Here is a 26,777-nt window from a genome sequence, read left to right on the forward strand (position 1 = left end):
ATAGACGGGAAGCAATTATTCCAAAACGGCAGCGTTCGTTGTTAGAACACATATTTCCCTATTTCAGTCAACCAGTCCATTTTGAATTTGTGATAAAACCGTCTTCATTTGACAAGGAGTGTAGCTTGTGTATCCCATCAGTTGGTTACACTTTTCTAGGCATTTACATCTGTAGGCCTAATAGAAGCTTGTATGCGCACTCAGCACGCGTGTGTAGAGGCTGCGGTCGGAACGCAACTGACTGATTGAGACAGGGAGGGGAAAGGGAATTTAGTGAGAAGAACTGTGTGACGCTTTGGCTTGGTTTCTTTTTGTTGTTGTTGTGCATCGCAAATTCACATGTATAAATGGAACACTAGAGTCAAAGCAAACGAACGTCGTCTTCAAGAAAACATTTCGATCGCTGGTTAAAGATCAAGTTTTGACGTCCGTTTTGAGTGCTCGATTACTCATGCCCAATTGTCTGAGATCGTGCATAAACTATAAATACTGTCTAAGTCTCTCTCAGCATAACCTCATACTCAACAAAGGAATAATACCTAAAAAATGCACGCAATGCGAGCACAACTAATAATAATAATCACTAGCAAATGTTCACTTTATGACAAGAAGAGGATATATTTATTGGAGGGGATAAGCGGGGAGAAAAGAAAGGCAATGTATTTGGATCTCAATGCCCTCAAGGCAAAACACGTATTGACTGAGTCCAATATGAAAACAATAAAAACATCCCTACTCCAACTCTCACTGGTCACTGACATACATTCATCTCCTGCCAAGCAAAGCAAACGGATACTCTACACGCTGCTGAAAACACATGGCAGGGAATTACATAGATCAACTTATCCGTCAACACTCTGAGATGTCAGGCGCGATCATGTTGCGGTGATACATTCAAGCTAGCTGGTGTCAGTAGTCATTTCACGTGTGAAAGTAGTTTACGTGTGCACATCCAACCAATCTCTAGGTACAGTGCACTGTCGTATGCTTCCATAGCATATTGCAGGTGTGACCGAAAGGTCTTCACCAGGCCTGTGAGGAGAGTCTTTAGCTCTGTGTGTGTGTGTGTTTGGCCTACCTTGACCTTCTCCTTGCGTAGGAAGTAGGCGGTGGCGTGGAGGACGTCGGCGGCGTGGGTGGAGTTGTGGTAGGAGTTGGAGGCGTGGTAATTAGCCTCTATGACCTGGAGCCAGCAGCGTAGCGTAGCCTCACTGCAGCTCAGGAACTCACACACCCCAAACCGGGCAAAGATCTTCAAGCCCAGGTAGGTCAGAGGTCTGCGTGGATGACAGAGGGAGGACAGGGGAGATAGATGAGTGGCTGAGAGACGTGGTCCTTCAACTCCCTTCTGTATTGGTGTATAATAACCTCTATCTTCACTTCTCCCTTAACCCTTTTATTCTATCTATCTATCTATCTATCTATCTATCTATCTATCTATCTATCTATCTATCTATCTATCTATCTATCTATCTATCTATCTCTCTCTCTCTCTCTCTCTCTCTCTCTCTCTCTCTCTCTCTCTCTCTCTCTCTCTCTCTCTCTCTCTCTCTCTCTCTCTCTCTCTCTCTCTCTCTCTCTCTCTCTCTCTCTCTCTCTCTCTCTCTCTCTCTCTTCCCTCTTTCCATCTTTCTATCTATTCCCTCTTTCTATCTATTCCCTCTTTCTATCTTTCTATCTATTCCCTCTTTCTATCTTTCTATCTATTCCCTCTACCTCCGTACCTCTTACTGGTGGCAGCTTCCAGCTCCAGGATGTTAAACTCCCATTGGTCTTCGTCATCCAGCATCTCAGCGATGGCCGGAGGGATGTCATTCAGCGTTACTGGGATGGCCAGCTGACTTTGGCTCAAATCTGTAGACACACACGCACGCACCCATTCATTCACGCGCACGCACGCACACAGATCAATTGATTGCATTTGGGACATTTGAGAGCAATACGCAACAACAACAATTTCCAATGTAGTCCTCAGCCCTGTCCCTAAGTTACTTAGCAACACTGCCTCATGGTAAAGGGTCAAATACAGGTCTACTAAGAAGTCAACTAAGGTCTATTAAGAAATGCAAGGGGCAAAAAGCACATGCTGCTTCCTAAAGATTAGCAGGAGAGGACTTTTCTGGACTTCTCAGCAGTGCCCTTCCATTTCTCAGAAAGAAGACGTACGTAATTATCTCTCGCATCATGACTTAAACAAATATAAGTGGATTACGAAATGACTGCCAGTGGCTGCCGATGGACCAGACTCCAACTGATGAAATAAATGATCTGAGACAGAGGTCCATACACTAAATGTCCCCCATCATGTGTAGTACTGTGAATGGTTCCAATGTAATTACATTTCATGAAATATATAAAAAAATACATTATGCAACACAAATATACCACTAAAACTACACCTTATCAGACTCAGTTTGTGTGACTAGAGTAAACTCTAGGGTCCTAGATGTAAGTAGCATTCTGGTAGGATAATGAATAAATCTCATATTTATGTGATGTTTTATGATGAAACAGACGGGTGCTTACTTGGAAAAGTACTTTTGGAGAAGACATACTCGTTGCCAGACAGTCTCCGTAAGCCGTCCTGCAGACGGAAAAAGACGACAAATCACTCTCTTTTGGTGAAGTTGAAGTCGGAAGTTTACATACACTTAGGTTGGAGTCATTAAAACTCGTTTTTCAACCACTCCACAAATGTCTTGTTAACAAACTATAGTTTTGGCAAGTCGGTTAGGACATCTACTTTGTGCATGACACAAGTAATTTTTCCAACAATTTTTTACAGACAGATTATTTCACTTATAATTCACTGTATCACAATTCCAGTGGGTCAGAAGTTTACATACACTAAATTGACTGTGCCTTTAAACAGCTTGGAAAATTCCAAAAAATGATATCATGGCTTTAGAAGCTTCTGATAGGCTAATTGACATCATTTGAGTCAATAGTAGGTGTACCTGTGGATGTATTTCAAGGCCTACCTTCAAACTCAGTGCCTCTTTGCTTGAAATCATGGGAAAATGAAAATAAATCAGCCAAGACCTCATAAAAAAAAAGTCTGGTTCATCCTTGGGAGCAATTTCCAAATGCCTGAAGGTACCACGTTCATCTGTACAAACAATGGTACGCAAGTATAAACACCATGGGACCACGCAGCCGTCATACCGCTCAGGAAGGAGACGTGTTCTGTCTCCTAGAGATAAACGTACTTTGTTGCGAAAAGTGCAAATCAATCCCAGAACAACAGAAAAGGACCTTATGAAGATGCTGGAGGAAACAGGTACAAAAGTATCTATATCCACAGTAAAATAAGTCCTGTATCGACATAACCTGAAAGGCCGCTCAGCAAGGAAGAAACCACTGCTCCAAAACCGCCATAAAAAAAGCCAGACTACGGTTTGCAACTGCACATGAGGACAAAGATCGCACTTTTTGGAGAAATATCCTTTGGTCCGATGAAACAAAAATAGAACTGTTTGACCATAATTACCATCGTTATGTTTGGAGGAAAAAGGGGGAGGCTTGCAAGCCGAAGAACACCATCCCAACCGTGAAGCACGGGGGTGGCAGCATCATGTTGTGGGGGTGCTTTGCTGCAGGAGGGACTGGTGTACTTCACAAAATAGATGGCATCATGAGGATGGAAAATTATGTGGATATATTGAAGCAACATCAAGACATCAATCAGGAAGTTAAAGCTTGGTCGCAAATGGGTCTTCCAAATGGACAATGACCCCAAGCATACTTCCAAAGTTGTGGCAAAATGGCTTAAGGACAACAAAGTCAAGGTATTGGAGTGGCCATCACAAAGCCTTGACCTCAATCCTATAGAACATTTGTGGGCATAACTGAAAAAGCGTGTGCAAGCAAGGAGGCCTACAAACCTGACTCAGTTACACCAGCTCTGTCAGTAGGAATGGGCCAAAATTCACCCAACTTATTGTGGGAAGCTTGTGGAAGGCTACCCGAAACGTTTGACCCAAATTAAACAATTTAAAGGCAATGCTACCAAATACTAATTGAGTGTATGCAAACTTCTGACCCACTGGAATTGTGATGAAAGAAATAAAAGCTGAAATAAATATTTTTCTCTACTATTATTCTGACATTTCACATTCTTAAAATAAAGTGGTGATCCTAACTGACCTAAGACAGGGATTTTTTACTTGGATTAAATGTCAGGAATTGTGAAAAACTGAGTTTAAATGTATTTGGCTAAGGTGTATGTAAACTTCCGACTTCAACTGTATATCTCAAATCTGGCTAATAACAACATATTTGACATTATACAATTACTTCAGCATTCTAATTCACCCAACGAGACATATCCCCCATAACTCAGGAACTCTTGTGTTTGAGTATTGTGTTTGTGAGAATAGGAGAGAGGAGAGGTGAAGAGAGGAGAGGTGAAGAGAGGAGAGGTGAGGAGAGGTGAGGAGAGATTATGAGGAGAGGTGAGGAGAGATACCTTTCCTGTACGACAAACAGTCTATAACTCTCTGTTTCAGGACGTTGATCACTGTGAATGATCCCTTAACCTGGTTTAATGGATCTCAGTGTGTGTGTGTGTGTGTGTGTGTGTGTGTGTGTGTGTGTGTGTCTCGTAGTGGGTCTCAGTCTGTCTGCTTGTGTGAGACTGGACGAATGGCTCCCAACCACTTCAAATGTTGTGACCAACCTAAAATAATTTACATTTTCTTATAACCCTTTTAAATGATATTGAATTGTGTGAATCCTGTTGTAAATAAAGCTATGTTTGTAGCCATTGTCCAGTCTGAAGCCTTGACCCAGGAGGAATCACATTCCTAACTTCAACTTAACCCGAGCCCTATTCCCGGAGTTGTCCCGGAGTTTCCGGGACAAACACCCCCCCCCCCCCCCCCCCCCCCGCCAAGAATGCACATTTTGATTAATGTGCTTAATAAAAAATACTATTTACAAAACAATTTTCACAAAATGAAACATGCTTTTACATGGTGTGGGAATTTTCTATTTTTCATGTATCCTAAAAACTGGTTCCAGACTTTGATTAAATTGGGCCTGTGCAGGAATGTGTGTGTGTACGTGTGTGTGTGTGTGTGTGTGTGTAAGTATGTGTGTGTGTGTGTGCGCACGTGTGTGTGTGTGAGAGCGTGTGTGTAGCCCCTAACTCACGCTCATGAGCCCGCCTACAAGGTCGTTGGTGTGTGGGTCGTCCTCCTTGGAGGCCAGCTGAGGAGAGTAGAGCTCTGTGGTCCTCAGGATCTCCAGGACTCGGTCCAGTGCCTCCGCTACAGACACCGGACTGGACTCCTGGGCCGCGTTGATGATGTTGATCACCTGGAGGAGGGAGAGAGGGAGGGAGATGTGGCACGCAGTTACATTTCATTTAACACACACACACACACACACACACACACACACACACACACACACACACACACACACACACACACACACACACACACACACACACACACACACACACACACACACACACACACACACACACACACACACACACACACACAGCCCTAAGAGAAACTTCACTCTTCAGACAGAAAGTGCCTTTCTTTGAGCCTGTTTCAGGGAGCTCTGCATGTGATGCCATAGAAAACATGTCGGGAGTCAAATAGACAAATCAAGCAGCTAGTCAGAGAAGATAGGAACATCATAAAGCCTAGAGTTAGACTCTGGTCTCTGGAGAGGCTTTCAGTCATAGGCTGATCCCAGATCTGTGCTATTAAATAAGGCCTTCACCTATCCCATCAAATCACCATCCATTCCTGTTGAACTCTCATCAGTGAATTAGATTTTTTTTTAAACTCAAGACTGGCACTAGAGTCAGATTAGACTGACAGATCTTTCAACTCTGTTGTCACAATCATTAGAATCTTCAGGTCAAACCTGACGTTGTAATCAAGGCTGTTGCTTGCCAAACAGGTTTATTGGACACTGTTCAGTCAGATGGACAGACTTCGAGTTTCACTGGCCACAGAACTGCAAACAGCTTGAAATTGCATAACATTCCAAGAATGTTTGCAAATGTTCAGAGAACACCGTTTGGAGAATTTTCCTTCGGATTCTCAGAGCACTATTCCGGGAACATTCCTGTGACATTCTGAGAACCATCAATTGTCAGTTGGATCGGCTAGAAGTTATGTCCCAACAATATGGGAACTTCAAACCACACTTGTTGTGTCCCAGATATTCGCCCTGTGATGTGGTCTTTCTGTGGTTGAGAGGACTCTGAGAAGATCTGTGGAGCTTTCTACTGCCTCTGATAGGTCTTCATCCTCACGCGAGCTTCAGGAAGTGTCAGGTATGGTTCTAGGAACATCCTCTATTGGTTTGGAAGGAGCACAGAGTGGGAAAGGAGAGGGGAATGTGTGTGGGTTGGGTGGTTCTTCTATCCTTGTGGCGACCTAAAATCCCCCAAATTCCCCACAAGGATAGTAAAACAAGGAAAATACTCCCTCGTGGGGACATTTCCCATGTCCCCATGAGGACAAAGGTTATTTTCAGATTAGGGGTTAGGTTTAGGGTTACAATTAGGGTTAAAATTACTGTTAAGGTAATGGTTTAGTGGTTAGGTTTAGGGTTTGGATTAGGGTTACGTGTTAAGTTTAGGATTAGGGTTAAGGTTAGGGTTACGTTAAGGGTAAGGGTTAGGGGCTAGGGAAAATAGGATTTTGAATGGAAATTCATTTTAGGTCCCCACGAGGATAACGTGTGTATGTGAGTGTGTGTACTGTACCTTGGTGATGGGGGCCTCTATGGTCATAGAGTGGATTCTGGCTACAGATGAGTACCTGCGGTTTTGCAGACTGGGTGCTGGAGACAACAAGACATTAGTTATCAGGACTACAACATGCTCTTCTTCCAGTCAAACATTTCATTCTAGTTGATATTATATGAGCTTGTGAACTGAATCATGTATGACGGACGTAGCACATCAGACCACTGGGCCTGTGGTGGCAGGCTGCTCTGTACAATGATGTATTATGTACAGTTGGGTCCAAAATTATTGGCACCCTTGATAAATACGAGCAAAAAAGACTGCATAAAATAAATTATACAAATAGTGAGCTATATTGTTCACTCCAAAAAATTGGGAAATTATATTATTTTACACTAATACAATTGCTCAGAGAAAGAGTTTAACAAGTAATTAAAACAATTGAAAAAAGGATAGGAGTGCCAATAATTTTGAACCTGTTTTCAATACTCTAGCACATTCCTCTTGCGAGGATAATGACACTGTCTTTTTCTGAAATGTTTTATGAGATTGGAGAACACGTTGGGAGGGATCTTCGACCCTTCCACCATACAGAATCTTTCCAGATCCTTGATATCCTTTGTCTTCTGTTACGGACTTCCCTCGTCAATTCAGGCGAGAGAGAGAAAGAGAGAGAAAGAGCGAGTAAGAGAGAGTAAGAGAGAGAGAGAGGTTGGAGGACAAGAGAAGCACCACTTCAGCCCAGCTAATGAAAATAGCAGCAGCCGCGTCATAGTGAGGGTGATGTCATCAGAGGCCAACAGCTCAACTGCCTTCCATAATGTACTGTAATCTGACTCATATTGTTCTCTGATCCTCCCTCTCTCCTCATCCCCCTTTCTCTTTACCTCCTTCCTCTCTCTATCTTCCCCCTCTCTCTGTGTCCTTCTCCTTAGGTCCTGTGTGGCTTAGTTGGTGGCTCGCAACACCCGGGTTGTGGGTTCAATTCGCAGGGGAGGGAGGACCAGTAGAGGGCCTTTGCTAAATGACCCCAAAAAATGTCAATTCTTGTCTCTATATTTGTCTTCCCCTATCTCCATTGGGATCCCTCCCTCAGTGTTATCTTACCATTTCTCACAGACACACGCACACAGTACCCTGGTGTTCATACACACTCACCATCACTGCCACGTGAGCTGATTGACCTGGTATCAACCGACTCTTTCCTCCTGTCTCTGTGACGCAGGGAATGGCTCTCTGGGAAAAGAAAGAAGTCAGGATGACGGGCGATACGACCCAGATTAGGACTGAGACAACTTCTTAAAGATAGACAACTGCCTCTCTTCTCGTCGCCTATGAGGCTTCAGTGTTCAACTTTGCAGTTTAGATAAATCGTCAAAAATCCTTACATGACAAGGGGGGGTTCAGGGATTTTGTCTCACGAAACAAGTCCCTGAAAGTTACATCACTGACCTTATGATGAATTGAAAGTTTAAAGAGAGAGGGAGCGTAGCTCACCTGACTGGGAATGTTCTCCATCTTTGTTGATCTTATGGACCTGAGGCAGACAATAACAGGAGAAATGCAGTTTGATATGGACCATATCACAGACAGAGAGAGAAAGGGAGAGAGAGAAAGAGAGAGCATGAGTGCATTAGTAGATCTGGCCGGCGTTTTGTAAGAAAGAGTTCCTCCTGCAGTTTTATTGTGCAATCTTTCGCCCCGACGGTCTGTCAGGCTGCTGTGAGTTTGCCTCTCTTGCAGTGAGCGCATATAACACACTAATAAGACAGACTCAACATGGACTCAACATTACCCAACTACTGCGCCCATAGATCTACACATGACCGCACACAGGAGGGTCAATTTATAGGCCTGATGCAAGTAGGGTTCAGCTGGGTTCATGTTTGGGAAGGTGTCAGTCAATATAGGTTCTTACTGTTTCCACAGCCATTGATTTCTATTGGCCAGCTGGCACAGGATGAGAAGTGAGGTGAGGTGAGGACGGGTGGAGGAGCTGATGGGCTGTAAGGAGGATGAGGGGAGAGGTGTAAGGGGAGATGAGGTGAGGAGGAGGAGGAGGAAGGGTGAGGGTAGGTGGGGAAGGGTGACGTTTCTTTTTTTGTTGCTTAGTTTATGTGCAAAAAATGTAATTAAACGCTTGTCAAATGAATAGAAAAAGGGCACAACACAAACAATTACGACTCGAAAATATTGTTTCCTTTTGTGAGCTCAAAGTCACTGGAAGGTCACATCAGAAAATATGTGGTCGGTCTATCTGATTTGGTCGGGTCCACTGTTAGCAACGTGCAGGGCTCCAATGTTCTGTAAAGGGTTGCACACATCGCACCGAATGTGGATCTCCTATTTGTCTATCGTTCGTTCAGCAGTTCGTTCAGCACCCTCCGTGGAAAGGTTCTACATTGAACCCGAAAGGGTTCCACCTGGAACCCTTTAAGGTTCTACATAGCACCTTTTTTTTCTAAGAGGGTACTCTCGGCAGGCAGACGCTATTGGTGTGTTCGAGCCCTTAGGATTGAGATGACTAGTGACCTCTGATCCATTTAGTGCATCCTCACACGGACTCAGGATTAACTCTGGCCATGACACACAACGTTACTCAGGACTCAAACGGGACCTTACATAGGTAAAGTCAGTACTGCCACTGCCTATGTTACACAGCAGCTCTATAGGGGGCTAATGGCAGCAGGGAGTCGGCAGGGTTGGGGTTAATTCTAATTCAATTCCATCTCCCTGTTAATTCCATTTAATTCAATTAAAATTCCAGGTCAGTCTTTGAATTTACAGATAATTTAATCCCTCCCATGTCCATGTTTGGTCAATTCCAATAATTACATTTCCAATTCAATATCATCCCCAAAATTCCACGAATTCCAATTAGAATGAAATTAAATTCAGGCTTTCAGGCTGATCATGTAGCTGTTCAGACAGCCTAGCTTTACTGGAAAAATACAAGTATAAATTATTTAGGGCTGCAGTCAATGTTTGATATTAAGTGCATTAATTCCATTAACTGGAAAATGTTGAAATATTGAACTCCAATTAAATTCCAAAGAGGACATGTTTTTACAATTTCAAATCAATCCCAATTCAAACAGTCCAAAGAGTCTAATTCCAATTAAAATCCAATTCCATAACTTGAAGACTGGTGAAATTCGAATTGAATTGAACGTACATTCTTTACTTCATGAGTTCATTGAAGAATTGAATTGGAATTTCAAATTCAATTGGAATTGACCCCAACCCTGGTAGCCAGGGCTACTAACAACAGCATGCAGACTGTCTGTTGGCTACAGTCAGTTCTGTTGCGCTGCTAGCGTCATTAGGTGTCAACACAGGTCTGATAGTTTGATATGGGCTTGTCTACAGTGGTGTGCTGGATCAGAGCCAGCAGTGGTCTGATACCTGCTTGCCAGCTGGGCGGTGAGACACACTCTAATGTTCCTGCGCTGGTCTTTAAAAAGACAGCAGTAGACTTTTCTCTCTCTCTATCTACAACTTAGCTTGCTCTAGGTCTAATACAATCTGCTCCTGTCATCAGGCCCAACAGGATGCGTCAGGGCACAAGACAACTGCTTCCAGTTCACTCTCAACAATCTCGCCCTCCTCTCTCCCTCCTTCTCTATCTCTCCGTCTTTCGTTTTCTCCAGCGCGCACCAAGTAGGGGAAATAGGATTAAACACGGCTGATGACACAGGAGGTTGCCAGATTTAGCTGGCTTGCATCTTAATGGCCTCCTTGGGCTGGAATGCACAAACATATATGAAGTAAAACACAGCACATTACACTGGCTGGGGCTGCATGGGAAACACTCAGGAATATGGATGATGACTGTGAGTGGAGAGAGAGGAAGAGGGGGGAAAGAGAAAGAGAGAGAGAGAGATGGAAGAGGGAGAGAGAGAGAAAGACAAAGAACGAGAGAGAGAGAGAGAGAATAACTACCATGGGATATGCGTCAACAGCAACCTTGGGAAAATCCTCTGCATTATCATTAACAGCAGACTCATACATTTCCTCAGTGAAAACAATGTACTGAGCAAATGTCAAATTGGCTTTTTACCAAATTAACATACAACAGACCACTTATTCACCCTGCACACACTAATTGACAAACAAACAAACCACAAGAAAAGAAAAGTCTTCTCATGCTTTGTTGATTTCAAAAAAGCCTTTGACTCAATTTGGCATGAGGGTCTGCTATACAAATTGATGGAAAGTGGTGTTGGGGGAAAAACATACAACATTATAAAATCCATGTACACAAACAACAAGTGTGTGGTTAATATAGGCAAAAAACACACACATTTCTTCCCACAGGGCCATGGGGTGAGAAAGGGATGCAGCTTAAGCCCCACCCTCTTTACCATATATATATCAACGAATTGGCGAGGACACTAGAACAGTCTGCAGCACCCGGACTCACCCTACTAGAATCTGTAGTCAAATGTCTACTGATAATCTGGTGATTCTGTCACCAACCAAGGAGCACCTACAGCAGCACCTAGATCTTCTGCACAGATTCTGTCAGATCTGGGCCCTGCCAGTTAATCTCAGTAAGTAACACCAAAATAATGGTGTTGCAAAAAAGGTCCAGTCGCCAGGACCAGAAATACAAATTCCAGACACCGTTCTAGACACCATTGGCCTAGAGCACACAAAAAACTATACATACCTTGGCCTAAACATCAGCGCAACAGGCAATTTCCACAAAGCTGTGAACGATCTGAGAGTCAAGGCAAGAAGGGCATTCTATGCCATCAAAAGGAACATAAAATTCGACATACCAATTAGGATCCGGCAAACAATACTTGAATCAGTTATAGAACCCATTGCCCTTTATGGTTGTGAGGTCTGGAGTCCGCTCACCAACCAATAATTCACAAAATGGGACAAACACCAAATTGAGACTGTATGCAGAATTCTGCAAAAATATCCTCCGTGTACAACGTAAAACACCAAATAATGCATGCAGAGCAGAATTAGGCCGATACCCACTAATTAACAAAATCCAGAAAAGAGACGTTAAATTCTACAACCACCTAAAAGGAAGCGATTCCCAAACCTTCCATAACAAAGCCATCACCTACAGAGAGATGAACCTGGAGAAGAGTCCCCTAAGCAAACTGGTCCTGGGGCTCTGTTCAGAAACACAAACAGACCCCACAGAGCCACAGGACAGCAACACAATTAGACCCAACCAAATCATGAGAAAACAAAAAGATAATTACTTGACACATTGGAAACGAATTAACACAAACTAAAATGCTATTTGGCCCTAAACAGAGAGTACACAGTGGCAGAATACCTGACCACTGTGACTGACCCAAATGTAAGGAAAGCTTTGACTATGTACAGACTTAGTGAGTCTGTGAAATGAGATGTGAAATGGCTAGCTAGTTAGCGGTGGTGCAAGCTAATAGAGTTTCAATCGGTGACGTCACTCGCTCTGAGACCTTGAAGTAGTTGTTCCCCTTGCTCTGCAAGGGCCGCGGCTTTTGTGGAGCGATGGGTAACGATGCTTCGAGGGTGGCTGTTGTCAATGTGTGCAGAGGGTCCCTGGTTCGAGGCGAGGAGAGGGACGGAAGCTATACTGTTACATGAGCATAGCCTTGCTATTGAGAAAGGACGCCGTAGGCAGACCTGGCTCTCAAGAGAAGACAGGCTATGTGCACACTGCCCACAGATGAGGTGGAAACTGAGCTGCACTTCCTGACCTCCTGCCAAATGTATGACCATACTAGAGACACATATTTCCCTCAGATTACACAGATCCACAAGAATTAAAAAACAAACTCGATTTTGATAAACTCCCATATCTACTGGGTAAAATACCAGTGTGCAATCACAGCAGCAAGATTTGTGACCTGTTGCCACAAGAAAAGGGCAACCAGTGAAGAACAAATACAACCCATATTTATGTTTATTTTGTCTTTGTACTTTAACCATTTGCACATCTTTACAACACTGTATATATACATAATATGACATGTGTAATGTCTTTATTCTTTTGTAACTTGTGTAATGTTACCTGTTCATTTTTATTGTTTATTTCACTTTTGTATATTATCTACTTAACTTGCTTTGGCAATGTTAACATTGCTTTCCCATGCCAATAAAGCCCCTTGAATTGAATTGAGAGAGGGGGGAGGGGGGGCAGTGCATGTGAAGAGAATGAAAGACAGAGAGAGCAGAGGGGGGACAGTTAAATAGAAATAGGTCAGTCCTACATGGTGAAGGTCTAGTTACAGACCCTGCTGTCTACTCAACAACTAGACTATAACATGCAAACTAGACTAGGGACACCGGCCAAGTGTCCCGCTGGGAAAGACCAGAAAGAGGAATTATTCTATTTAGTGCTCAAAGCAACTCTGCCTGGCTACCCATCCACATCGCTCTGGCCAAAAGCCACGCCCACTAACAATTCTTCTCCATTTAGGATGAGTCGTCAGTAAATCTATCAGGTCTACGCAGAAACAGACTGCTCCTTTTTCTTTATTTTCCTGGATAGTCTCCCGTTGAAGTGTCCTGAGGTAAGGAATGTTTTTGGAAGTACAACACTGCTGTCTTGACAACAGTTGGCCGCAAGGATTCCAAATCAGAAAAGTACTGTAAGGGCTGATAGGGCAATGTCATAAATCACACTGCAATGAAGAGGAGATGGGTGTGCTACTTTCAGTTCTTTCCCAGAGTTGACTTTTCCCTTAGTCAGCAGTGCTCAGCACATCACTTGATTTCTACTTCTACGTATCCTTTACTTATAAGGAGAGTGGGGTGAGTTGAGCCAAAGGGGTGAATTGAGCCACACGTGTTTCTAGGAAACCATACACAAAATTCATAATTTGACCAAATATTTATAATTTCATGGAGTCTGTGAAGGAAGAAACCACATGGAAAAAGTTAGGTCCAAAAAAAACGGATTTTCACAAAGTCAAATGAAATGATTGTGTTATAGGTTTCATGATGGTTTCAAATATATATAGGTACAGTGGCTTGCGAAAGTATTCACCCCCTTGGCATTTTTCCTATTTTGTTGCCTTACAACCTGCAATTAAAATAGATTTTTTGGGGGTTTGCATCATTCGATTTCCACAACATGCCTACCACTTTGAAGATGCAAAATATTTTTTATTGAGAAACAAACAAGAAATAAGACAAAAAAAACAGAAAACTTGAGAGGGCATAACTATTCACCCCCCAAAAGTCAATACTTTGCAGAGCCACCTTTTGCAGCAATTACAGCTGCAAGTCTCTTGGGGTATGTCTCTATAAGCTTGGCACATCTGGCCACTGGGATTTTTGCCCATTCATCTAGGCAAAACTGCTCCAGCTCCTTCAAGATGGATGGGTTCAGCTGGTATACAGCAATCTTTAAGTCATACCACAGATTCTCAATTGGATTGAGGTCTGGGCTTTGACTAGGCCATTCCAAGACATTCAAATGTTTCCCCTTAAACCACCCGAGTGTTGCTTTAGCAGTATGCTTAGGGTCATTGTCCTGCTGGAAGGTGAACCTCCGTCCCAGTCTCAAATCTCTGGAAGACTGAAACAGGTTTCCCTCAAGAATTTCCCTGTATTTAGCTCCATCCATCATTCCTTCAATTCTGACCAATTTCCCAGTCTCTGCCGATGAAAAACGTCCCCACAGCAATGGTGTTCTTGGGGTGATGAGAGGTGTTGGGTTTGCGCCAGACATAGCGTTTTCCTTGATGGCCAAAAAGCTAAATTTTAGTCTCATCTGACCAGAGTACCTTCCATATGTTTGGGGAGTCTCCCACATGCCTTTTGGTAAATAACAAACGTGTTTGCTTATTTTTTCTTCAAGTAATGGCTTTTTTCTGGCCACTCTTCCGTAAAGCCCAGCTCTGTGGAGTGTATGGCTTAAAGTGGTCCTATGGACATATACCCCAATCTCCGCTGTGGAGCTTTGCAGCTCCTTCAGGGTTATCTTTGGTCTCTTTGTTGCCTCTCTGATTAATGCCCTCCTTGCTTGGTCTGTGAGTTTTGGTGGGCGGCCCTCTCTCCCTGACCTGTACTTCTCTACAACTTTGTCCCTGACCTGTTTGGAGAGCTCCTTGGTCTTCATGGTGCCGCTTGTTTGGTGGTGCCCCTTGCTTAGTGGTGCTGCAGACTCTGGGGCTTTTCAGAACTGGTGTATATATACTGAGATCATGTGACAGATCATGTGACACTTAGATTGCACACAGGTGGACTTTATTTAACTAATTATGTGACTTCTGAAGGTCATTGGTTGCACCAGATCTTATTTAGGGGCTTCATAGCAAAGGGGGAGAATACACATGCATCCACCACTTTTCCATTTTTTATTTTATTGAATTTTTTGAAACATGTTTTTTTCTTCATTTCACTTCACCAATTTGGACTATTTTGTGTATGTCCATTACATGAAATCCAAATAAAAATCAATTTAAATTACAGGTTGTAATGCAATAAAATAGGAAACACGCCAAGGGGAAGAATAATTTTGCAAGGCACTGTATCAAAACCAAAGTAGATAGTACAGGCTAATTAAGTCAAAATGTTTGCCTTGGGGTAAGTTAAGCCAATTGTTGAGCAAATATAAAGTTGAGCCAATTGAAGTGTTTTCTTCCCAGGCGTAATGCAAGGCATTCCCGCTGGGATAGGAGGTAACAACAGGCCCTGGCCTATGTTAAAAGTCTTTTAAATAAGTACAAAGTGTTTCTAAGGTGTTAAGCCTGAGTTAAAAGATTATAAAAAATAAAAAAAGCGAATTTGATGAATTGTGTTTGGGAAAAAGATAGACATGGTTTAAAAAGGTAGTGGTAATATTTAATTCAGTACAGAAATTTGTAGGCATCTTAACTTACCCTGTGCCGCGGCTAAATTTACCCCATACGCAGGGTAAATTGTGCCAAGAGACCACTTTTTTGGACAAGCTATGTTTTCAAAACGGTATGAATTCTGATTATTTCCAGCAATATACAACATCCTGAAATATATGTATACTGAACCAAAATATAAACGCAACATGTAAAGTGTGATGAGATGAAATAAAAAATCCCAGAAATGTTCCATACGCACAAAAAGCTTATTCCTCTCAAATTTTGTACACAAATTTGTTTACATCCCTGTTAGTCTGCATTTCTCATTTGCCCCGATAATCCATCCACCTGACAGGTGTGGCATATCAAAAAGCTGATTAAACAGCATGATCATTACACAGATGCAAGTTGGGGACAATAAAAGGTCACTCTAAAATGTGTAGTTTGGACAGACAATACAATGCCACAAACAGTGCATTCGGAAAGTATTCAGACCCCTTGACTTTTTCCACATTTTGTTACATTACAGCTTGATTATAAAATGGATTAAATAAAATGTGAAGTTTTAGCAAATTTATTACAAACAAAACCCAGAAATGATTACCTTATTTACGTAAGTATTCAGACCTATTGCTATGAGACTCAAAATTGAGCTCAGTCACATCCTGTTTCCATTGATCATCCTTGAGACGTTTCTACAAGTTGATTGGAATCCGCTTGTGGTAAATTCAATTGATTGGACATGATTTGGAAAGGCACACACCTGTCGGGGAAGAAGAGCCTTGGTCAGGGAGGTGACCAAGAACCCAATGGTCACTCTGACAGAGCTCCAGAGTTCCGTTGTGGATATGGGAGAACCTTCCAGAAGGACAACCATCTCTGCAGCACTCCACTAACCAGGCCTTTATAGTAGAGTGGCCAGACGAAAGCCACTCCTCAGTAAAAGGCACTTGACTGCCCATTTGGAGTTTGCCAAATGGCACCTAAAGGACACTCAGACCATGAAAAACAAGATTCTCTGGTCTGATGAAATCAAGATTGAACTCATTGGCCTGAATGCCAAGCGTCACGTGTAGAAGAAACCTGGCAGCATCCCTACGGTGAAGCACGGTGGTGGCAACATCATGCTGTGGGAATGTTTTTCAGTGGCAGGGACTGGGAGACTAGTCAGGATCGAGGGAAAGATGAACGGAGTGGTCCTTGATGAAAACCTGCTCCAGAGCGCTCAGGACCTCAGACTGAAGCGAAGGTTCACCTTCCAACAGGACAACGACCCTAAGCACACAGCCAGGACAACGCAGGAGTGGCTTCGGGACAAGTCTCTGAATGTCCTTGAGTGGCCCAGCCAGAGCCCGGACTTCAACCCAATCGAACATCTCTGGAGAGACCTGAAAATAGCTGTGCAGCGACGCTCCGCATCCAACCTGACAGAGCTTGAGAGGATCTGCAGAGAAGAATGGGAGAGACTCCCCAAATAAAGGTGTGCCAAGCTTGTAGCGTCATACCCAAGAAGACTCGTGGCTGTAATCGCTGCCAAAGGTGTTTCAACAAAGTACTGAGAAAAGGGTCTGAATACTTATGCAAATGTGATATCAGTTTTTTTTATATACATTTGCAAAAATGTCTAAAATCTGTTTTTGCTTTGGCATTATGAGGTATTGTGTGTAGATTGATGATGTAATTAAATATATATATATTTTAGAATAAGGCTGTAATGTAACAAAATATGGAAAAAGTCAAGGGGTCTGAATACTTTCCGAATGCACTGTATGTCTCAAGTTTTGAGGGTGCAATTAGCATGTTGACTGCAGGAATGTCCACCAGAGCTGTTGCCAGAGAATTGAATGTTAATTTCTCTGCGTAATTTTAGAGAACTTGGCATTAAGTCCAACCTGCCTCAAAAACCGCACCAGCCCAGGACATCCACATCCGGCTTCTTCACCTGCAGGATCATCTGAGACCAGCCCCCCGGACAGCTGATGAAGCTGAGGGTTTGCACAACCAAAGAATTCCTGCACAAACTGTCAAAAACCATCTCAGGGATGCTCATCTGCATGCTCATCATCCTCACCAAAGTCTTAACCTGACTGCAATTTGGCGTCGTAACCGACTTCAGTGGGCAAATGCTCACATTCGATGGCCACTGGAGAAGTGTGCTCTTCACGGATGAATCCTCGGGCAGTATGGTGTCGTGTGGGCGAAAGGTTTGCTGATGTCAACATTGTGAACAGAGTGTCCCATGGTGGTGGTGGGTTTATGGTAAGGGCAGGAATAATGAATGAACACAATTGCATTTTATCGATGGCAATTTGAATGCACAGAGATACCGTGATGAGATCCTGAGGTCCATTGTCGTGCCACTGTCGTGCCATCCTCTGCCATCACCTCAAGTTTCAGCATGATAATGCACGGCCCATGTTGCAAGGATCTGTACACAATTCCTGGAAGCTGAAAATGTCCCAGATCTTCCATGGCCTGCATACTCTCCAGACATGTCACTCATTGAGCTTGTTTGGGATGCTCTGGATCGACGTGTACGACAGTGTGTTCTAGTTCCTGCCAACATCCAGAAACTTCACACAGCCATTGAAGAGGAGTGGAACAACATTCCACAAGCCACAATCAGCAGCCTGATCAACTCTATGTGAAGGAGATGCATGAGGCATATCATGGTCACACCAGACACTGACTGGTTTTCTGACCCACGCCCCTATCTTTAAGGTATCTGTGACCAACAGATGCATATCTGTATTCCCAGTGATGTGAAAACCATAGATTAGGGCCTAATGAATTTATTTCCTTATATGAACTGTAACTCAGTAAAATCTTTAAAATCGTTGCATATTGCGTTTATATTTATTTTCAGTGTAGATATCTTTGTTAGAAAGAATACTATATTTCCCTTGACAGAGTGATGATGAATGTAAAAAATTGCTAAACTTAACCCACTGTCCCCCATTGAGATGCAAAACAAATCTCTTTTAAACGTTATAATGCCAAACAAATAGGATGAGGAGACCTGTCACATGTAGGACCAGAGACAACCTAGTGTTTCCCAAGGATAAGAGTCAGGAGAGAGAAGAGAACAGCGCTCGGCTTTGGCACGCAGATCCAAACATCGGACTCACCGCCAGTCAGAGGCAGCAGATGAAAGGCAGTGGCTAGCTAGCCTAGCGTAGCGCAGGTCAGAGAGCGGCTAACTTGGCCTGAAGGTATTAATAGCTCTGGCGGTGTCTGGCTGCTAGCCCTCTCGGGCCTTAGCAGGGGATGCTTATTGTAGCTTAGCGCTAGCTTAGCTTAGCATGAACACTAGCTCTTAGCCTACAACCCTACTGAGCACCATGCGCTTGTGAGCAAGCCAAAACAATACAGGCCACTATAGACTACAGATGCCATAAATGCCATAACAATGCTAGCATGCCAAAGCAACTTACAGTTGGTCCACAGACATTAGACAACATCTCTTACTCACATGGTACTGTACACACACAGTAGAGTGGACAAACAATGACTACCACATAGCATAGTGCTGTCTGTCAGACTGGTACAGAACAGGCCAACATATTCACATGAAATTACATTTGTAACATACAAGTGTAGACTTTACCGTGAAATGCTTACTTACGAGCCCATTCCCAACAATGCAGTTAAAAAGTAAGAAAAGTAACAAATAGATCAAAAGAAACTAGTAACAATAAAATAACAATAACAAGTCTATATACGGGTTATTTACAAGGAGCACTGGTACTGAGTCAGTGCAGGAGGTATGAGGTAGTTGGGGTGATTGATTGAGGTAATATGTACATGTCTTTTCGGTGATTGATGGAAGTACTATGCACATTTAGGTAGGGGGTGAAAAGCAGAAAGTCCGGGTGGCCATTTAATGAACTGTTCAGCAGTCTTATGGCTTTGGGATAGAAGCTGTTCAGGAGCCTTTTGGTCGCAGACTTGTTGCTACGGTACCGCTTGCCGTGCGGTAGCAGAGAGAACAGACTGTGACTTGGGTGGCTGGAGTCTTTCACAATTTTTAGGTCTTTCCTCTGACACCGCCTGGTATAGAGGTCCTGGATGGCAGGGAGCCTTGCGGTAAGATGCAGAGCAGTTGCCATACACATTGTACTGCAATGAAAGGCATCATACAGTAGTAGAAAAATGGTCTTCACATGGCTGCCATAGGGCTGTCCCTGAACCACTTGAGGTTGCATGTGTACCATATAGCTACAATGCTAGCATATAAGGGAAAAGCACAGGAAACACCACCTGCCTTCCATACAGCATAGAGCTGCCATTGATCGACAAGACCTTGAGGCCATATGAGTTACATCACACTGAAGTTATGTGATACTTGACAGAAAAAAAGGGGAGATCAATAAATGTTTTTTTTTCTTTTCTTGACAGGGTATATCACTCTTATGTACACACAGTTGAATAATAGATAATGTAGCTAACTATCAATGATTAAGACCACCTTGACTGCTCAGGTTACATGAAACATAAAAATAAACGTCATGCCTGTTTATCTAACCAGTGGCTGCATGGCTCACCTGTTTGTTGTTGTCACTGTGGGGCCTCTTGATGTACACAAAATGGCGGATCTTTCTGTAAAGAGATTGAAAGAAAAGCATATTAGATTGGGAACCATATGTAACCAGTTACCAGTTAACAACCTGTCAACCACCAGTTAACCATCCCCAACAGGTTAAACAACCAGTTAACAACCAATTACCTGTAAGCGGTCCTCCTAGAAGGGAGACCAGTGGCGTGTATTCATGGATGCCAAGGGAAGCCAGGCTTCCACAAATATTTGACCCCCCCCCAAAAAAAATATTATTTGGTCTCTCTGTGTTTTCATAATTTTCTGTCAATTCGCAAGTGGCTGAATCTCACCGGAGAAATCATCTGAGCGAGGGAAACAGCGCCCCTCTGTCTCAGTATGTGTAGCCCATGTATCTGATGCTGTCTGGAACAAAAGAGTATGACATGTTGCCGCCGTAGCATTTGATTGATTGATGCCAGTAAGCATTTGGCCTCCCTTGAAAAAACAATTATAAAATAATTTGCCAATCAGCGTTGAGCTCAACTGTGGGTTGTCCTGGCGCAGAAAAACACCCCCCAAGGGAGACCAGTTTGGATTTGGCTTCGCACCAATCAAATCACATCAAATCACAAGCAAAATGTCATCATTCTTGTCTGCTTGAGTTGATGTCCTGCAGTAGCTAGCTTGCAAAACCGGCACGTTCCAAAGTCATGGACGGAGATGTGGATTTGGACTTGTGGTTTTGACTTAATTCTCTTTATACGCCAATGATTAAGACAGCGGTTCTGATCTTATCATAAATGAATATGTTGTGTCACTGGCCTGAGACGATTGAAGTTCAATATGTAGCCTAGATGTAGCAAGTACCATCACGTTAACTAGCTAGCTAACTTAGCTGGTTCATTGTTGCCCATGAGAGGAAGTTAGGCTCGCAAGCATTTCAGCTAAGTAGCCAATGAAAACAAAACTAAAAGCATACTGTATGACAGAGCCATAGACCGTTTTGCCAACGTGAAAGAGAAGAGGATCGCATTGGCATTCAACTAGTCTACAAAAGCCTTTCATTTTTTCAATTGCACGCAAACACACACACAGACAGAAATCAGTACCATGGACAGACACATGATATTTAGAAACATTGATCAGACTAAATTGTTTTTGGTATCTTAAACTTTGTTTCCAGTGTATTAAACTAAGCATATAGAGTGCATTCGGAAAGTATTCAGTCCCCTTGACTATTTCCACATTTTGTTACATTACAGCCTTATTCTAAAATTGATTATATGTAAAAAATAAAATACTCATTAATCTACACACAATACCCCATAATTTCGAAAACAGTGTTTTCAAAATGTTTGCAAGTGTATTAAAATTAAAAAACAGAAATACCTTATTTACATAAGAGGCGACTCCGGGATAATGGCCTTCTAGGCAGAGTTCATCTGTCCAGTGTCTGTGTTCTTTTGCCCATCTTAATCTTTTCTTTTTATTGGCCAGTCTGAGATATGGCTTTTTCTTTGCAACTCTGCCTAGAAGGCCATAATCCAGGAGTCGCCTATTCACTGTTGATGTTGAGACTGGTGTTTTGCAGGTACTATTTAATGAAGCTGCCAGTTGAGGACTTGTGAGGCGTCTGTTTCTCAAACTAGACATTCTAATGTACTTGCCCTCTTGCTCAGTTGTGCACCGGGGCCTCTCACTCCTCTTTCTACTCTGGTTAGAGCCAGTTTGCGCTGTTCTGTAAAGGGAGTAGTACACAGTGTTGTATGAAATCTTCAGTTTCTTGGTAAAATCTCGCATGGAATAGCCTTCATTTCTCAGAACAAGAATAGACTGACGAGTTTCAGAAGATAGTTCTTTGTTTCTGGCCATTTTGAGCCTGAAATTGAACCCACAAATGCTGATACTCCAGATACTCAACTAGTCCAATGAAGGCCAGTTTTATTGCTTCTTTAATCAGGACAACAGTTTTCAGCTGTGCTAACATAATTTGAAAATAGTTTTCTAATGATCAATTAGCCTTTTAAAATGATAAACTTGGATTAGCTAACACAACGTGCCATTGGAACACAGGAGTGATGGTTGCTGATAATGGGCCTCTGTACGCCTATGTAGATATTCCATTAAAAATCAGCCATTTCCAGCAACAAAAGTAATTTACAACATTAACAATGTCTACACTGTATTTCTGATCAATTTGATGTTATTTTAATGGACAAAAAATTAGCTTTCCTTTAAAAAACAAGGACATTTCTAAGTGACCCTCAAACTTTTGAACGAACGGTTGTGTATCTTTTTTTTATAGATTTGCAAACATTTCTAAAAACCTGTTTTTGCTTTGTCATTATGGGGTATTGTGTGTAGATTGATGAGGAAAAAAACAACAATTTAATCAATTTTAGAATAACTCTGTAACGTAACAAAATGTGCAATATTTGCTTTGTGGAATTCACCTGACAGATGTTGCTCTCCGGTTTTGTGATGAAACAAACGTATGTGTAGTTGAATTCATTCCACCACTGTGTGACTGTTCGCTGTCATGACCTTATTGTATATCACGGTGGAGTCTGAACGAAAGCATTATAGAGGAAACAATTTGTCTTTTTGGCTTTTTTATTGACTTGGCTTCCCCAGTGATTTTACCCACGCACATCTACTGAGGAAGACCGCGGCTTGCCAGAGTAGATAAACATGTTATTTAAGTGGAAGGGATGAAGGCAGTGACTTACCCTCCCTGGCCAATCACAGGCGTGATCTTGACGTGCTGCTGTATGCTGTCACCCGACTTCCTCCTGGCGTAGTAAATCCCCTGCCACTCCTAGACATAGAGAAAACTATAGTCAGACGACACCATAACACTCCTAGAGAATTACAATCGGACAACTGAATAGAAAACACCGGAGGGGAAAAAAAATCGAGATTAATAGATGGATGTTCTTCAATGAGGTCCTGAGGTTTTTCAGTGTCTGATGCTCTCTCACCTTTCCTTTCTTGATGCAGGTGTTGATGGTGTCTAGAAGATCTGCTCGGTTCTTGTCACTCTTGGGGAGTTCCGTCAGCTCTTTCCCTATCAACTCTCCCTTGTGGTAACCCATCATACACTCAAATGCTGGGTTCACATACTGGGGGAGGAGGGAGAGAGATGGATTGGTTTTTCCATTTTTACTTTATTTCACCATCATTTCACTGAATACCTTAACGACCCAGCAAGGTCAAGACCGACGGCGTTTTGTGTGTGCGTGTGTGTGCGCGTCACTGGCGTAGCGTAGTTTCTCGACCTACCGCAAAGTCGAAGTTTGGGCCCTCCCCTCCCTACATTTTTTTATTTTAAACGCTGTCCATGGTTCTGAAATTGCGACGTCTACGCGGCTGCCTATCGATATGCTATCAGATGATGTTGTCATTTTCCCATGTTAAGCCTAACGTTTATGTTTCATGAAGCTATAGGTCTACAGGGTCGCAATGCTGCTATTTAGAATGCTGGCTGGTGGCAATAACGTATTTACTTGTTCAGTCATTCAAGTAGGAAATTCAAACATTGCAGATTGTAAAAGGAATGTTTGATGCAACAGCATAGTAATCAGTAACCAATTTATGTATTTTTTCATGTACAACTGTCCTGTAGGCCTATAGCCTACCTTAGTTGTCCTCGCGCTCTCTAGCAGCTTGGATAAGAAGTTTGTGCTGCGTATAACCAATCTATTAATGCCAAATAATACAATCAGTCCACCGTCAAAACAATCGCTTGCAAGTGATTGTTTCCTTATGCAGACAATGCAGCCTATCTATAGCTAGTATTTAGCTGGTAGCCTATTTATATTACACGGACTCCACGCTGTCGGGGCTATCCGTCTTATCACTCGTAGGCTTACCAGTGTTCACAGAAAGGGGGTTGCTCTCATGAGCTGCCGCTGGGTCTCCGACAGTCATCAGCTTAGTTTTCTGGGAGAGGAGGAGGAGATGGAGGGCCGGTAGTCTCACTAGAGGAATTGCCACTGTTCTCGAGGGGAGGACGAAGAGGAGGAGGAAGGCCACTGTCATGGCCGGGACGGGGGACAGTGGTCGGGACTGGTAGGTTGCTAGTGCCAGCTGCTACATAACTCGGCCTACTAGCATCCGCCTGCGATGGTGTTTCGTCAGTTGAGGACGAGGTGATAATTCGTTAATTTGGCACGACCTTGATCAGGTAAAGCTTTCTTGCGTTGTTTTTGTGCACCACTTGGTCTGGCCTTGTCTTTATCCATCTTGAAGAACATACTCACTCTCCATCCATATCAAGAGTCTGACCTGATTCACCTTAACTTTTTTGAACTAGATGCACGATGCATGAAAACTATTGTCTGCCTGGCTCACCTATACCAATGTAGATTGGTCAACACAAACACTTGGCTTGCTACATGTGCAAATTAAAAAGGAGGGTTACTGTCAAAATGATTTACATATTTTTTTTATATACACAGTTGAAGTCGGAAGTTTACATACACTTAGGGTGGAGTCATTAAATCTCGTCTTTCAACCACTCCACATATTTCTTGTTAACATACTATAGTTTTGGCAAGTCAGTTAGGACATCTACTTTGTGCATGACACAAGTAATTTTTCCAACAATTGTTTACAGACAGATTAGTTCACTTATAATTCACTGTATCACAATTCCAGTGGGTCAGAAGTTTACATACACTAAATTGACTGTGCTTGGCTTTAGAAGCTTCTGATAGGCTAATTGACATAATTGTAGACCTCCACAAGTCTGGTACATCCTTGGGAGCAATTTCCAAACGCCTGAAGGTACCACGTTCATCTGTACAAACAATAGTACGCAAGTAGAAACACCATGGGACCACGCAGCCATCATACCGCTCAGGAAGGAGACGCGTTCTGTCTCCTAGAGGTGAACGTACTTTGGTGCGAAAAGTGCAAATCAAATGTCCTCTGGTCTGATGAAACAAAAATAGAACTGTTTGGCCATAATGACCATCGTTATGTTTGGAGGAAAAAGGGGGAGGCTTGCAAGCCGAAGAACACCATCCCAACCGTGAAGCACAGGGGTGGCAGCATCATGTTGTGGGGGTGATTTGCTGCAGGAGGGACTGGTGCACTTCACAAACTAGATGGCATCATGAGGGTGGAAAATTATGTGGATATATTGAAGCAACATCTCAAGACACCAGTCAGGAAGTTAAAGCTTGGTCGCAAATGGGTCTTCCAAATGGACAATGACCCCAAGCATACTTCCAAAGTTGTGGCAAAATGGCTTAAGGGTGACAAAGTCAGTGTGTTGGAGTGGCCATCACAAAGCCTTGACCTCAATCCTAAGAAACTTTGTGGGCAGAACTTAAAAAGCGTGTGCGAGCAAAGAGACCTACAAACCTGACTCAGTTACACCAGCTCTGTCAGTAGGAATGGGCCAAAATTCCCCCAACTTATTGTGGGAAGCTTGTGGAAGGCTACCTGAAACGTTTGACCCAAGTTAAACAATTTAAAGGCAATGCTACCAAATACTAATTGAGTGCATGTAAACTTCTGACCCACTGGGAATGTGATGAAAGAAATAAAAGCTGAAATAAATCATTCTTTCTACTATTATTCTGACATTTCACATTCTTAAAATAAAGTGGTGATCCTAACTGACCTAAGACAGGGAATTTTTACTAGGATTAATTGTCAGGAATTGTGAAAAACTGAGTTTAAATGTATTTGGCTAAGGTGTATGTAAACTTCCAACTTCAACTGTAAATTTGAGATGACCAGTGAATGGGCCCCCAGAGCTTGTGGGCCCCCTCCGTGCGGGGGCTGCAGGGTTTACGCTACGCCAATGGTGTGTGTGTATACCTGTATCACATGGTCTTCACTGGTGATCTCCACAGCCTCCTGACAGTGGTCCAGAGCAGTGAACACTGAGTTACACGCCCTGAGGGAGACAAGAGAAAGCGATCTGTTTAGTCATACATAGTGTGTGTGTGTGTGTGTGTGTGTGTGAGGCCCAATGTACCTGAGTTTGAACTGGCAGCGCACCTCTCCATGTTCAATCTGGAGCAACTCATTATAGCAGGCAGAGATACTGCTGTTCTCCACATACCTCTGACAGAGAGAGAGAGAGAGAGAGAGAGAGAGAGAGAGAGAGAGTGATAGAAGGAGGCATGAAGTGGAATATGACAAACATGGTCAGCTATGAGCTGCGGACCTTTCAGCCTGGAGGTAGGGCATGTGATGAGAGCTGTGACCTGCTGACATGTTAAATAGACTGCTCGCATACAATAAAGTACAGCGCAGTACAGTACAGTTGGTAACCACTGTGATGTGTTTATAAGATGAGCTAGCTGACAGGCTGACTGACTGACTCAGCAGATGGATGATAGGATAGCATGAGTGTTTTGAGTTGTCTCGCTCAGTACACTTTACAGAGTCCCAGAGGAGTTGGTGAGGGCAGATGTCATGCCATATAAAGTTATATACCCTCTTCCCCCTACAGTACATAGAGAACATAGGAGAAGAGTACATACTCTGCTGAATCCAGCGCAGAGGAGAGGAAGAACAGACGGCTCCTCCTGACCTGAAGGCCTATAGAGTAGAGAGAACAGCACAGAGAGCACACACTATGACATCATCAGCTCACATAAGATATACATACAGTGCCTTCGGTAAGTATTCATACCCCTTGACTTATTCCACATTTTGTTGTGTTACAGCCTGAATTCAAAATGGATTAAATATATTTTGT

At 42.9% G+C, this 26,777-nt stretch overlaps 1 protein-coding gene across 2 annotated transcripts in view; it reads right to left on the bottom strand.

The window, feature by feature from the left end:
- LOC106563036 (high affinity cAMP-specific and IBMX-insensitive 3',5'-cyclic phosphodiesterase 8B) overlaps window positions 1-26,777 on the bottom strand; it is an 81,170-nt gene that overhangs the window by 14,546 nt on the left and 39,847 nt on the right. For both annotated transcript variants that reach the window (XM_014128243.3, XM_014128242.3), the window contains exons 5-17: window positions 26,560-26,617; window positions 26,049-26,137; window positions 25,889-25,967; window positions 23,038-23,178; window positions 22,786-22,874; window positions 20,064-20,118; window positions 8,216-8,255; window positions 7,877-7,954; window positions 6,737-6,813; window positions 5,155-5,319; window positions 2,527-2,584; window positions 1,725-1,854; window positions 1,079-1,277 (exon numbers count right to left, since the gene is read on the bottom strand). In XM_014128243.3, the coding sequence (XP_013983718.1) occupies window positions 1,079-1,277; window positions 1,725-1,854; window positions 2,527-2,584; window positions 5,155-5,319; window positions 6,737-6,813; window positions 7,877-7,954; window positions 8,216-8,255; window positions 20,064-20,118; window positions 22,786-22,874; window positions 23,038-23,178; window positions 25,889-25,967; window positions 26,049-26,137; window positions 26,560-26,617 (1,258 nt within the window). The remainder of the gene's footprint in view (window positions 1-1,078; window positions 1,278-1,724; window positions 1,855-2,526; window positions 2,585-5,154; window positions 5,320-6,736; window positions 6,814-7,876; window positions 7,955-8,215; window positions 8,256-20,063; window positions 20,119-22,785; window positions 22,875-23,037; window positions 23,179-25,888; window positions 25,968-26,048; window positions 26,138-26,559; window positions 26,618-26,777) is intronic.

Source organism: Salmo salar, chromosome 11 (genome assembly GCF_965601325.2).
Source record: "Salmo salar chromosome 11, fSalSal1, whole genome shotgun sequence".
NCBI classification, from domain to species: domain Eukaryota; kingdom Metazoa; phylum Chordata; class Actinopteri; order Salmoniformes; family Salmonidae; genus Salmo; species Salmo salar.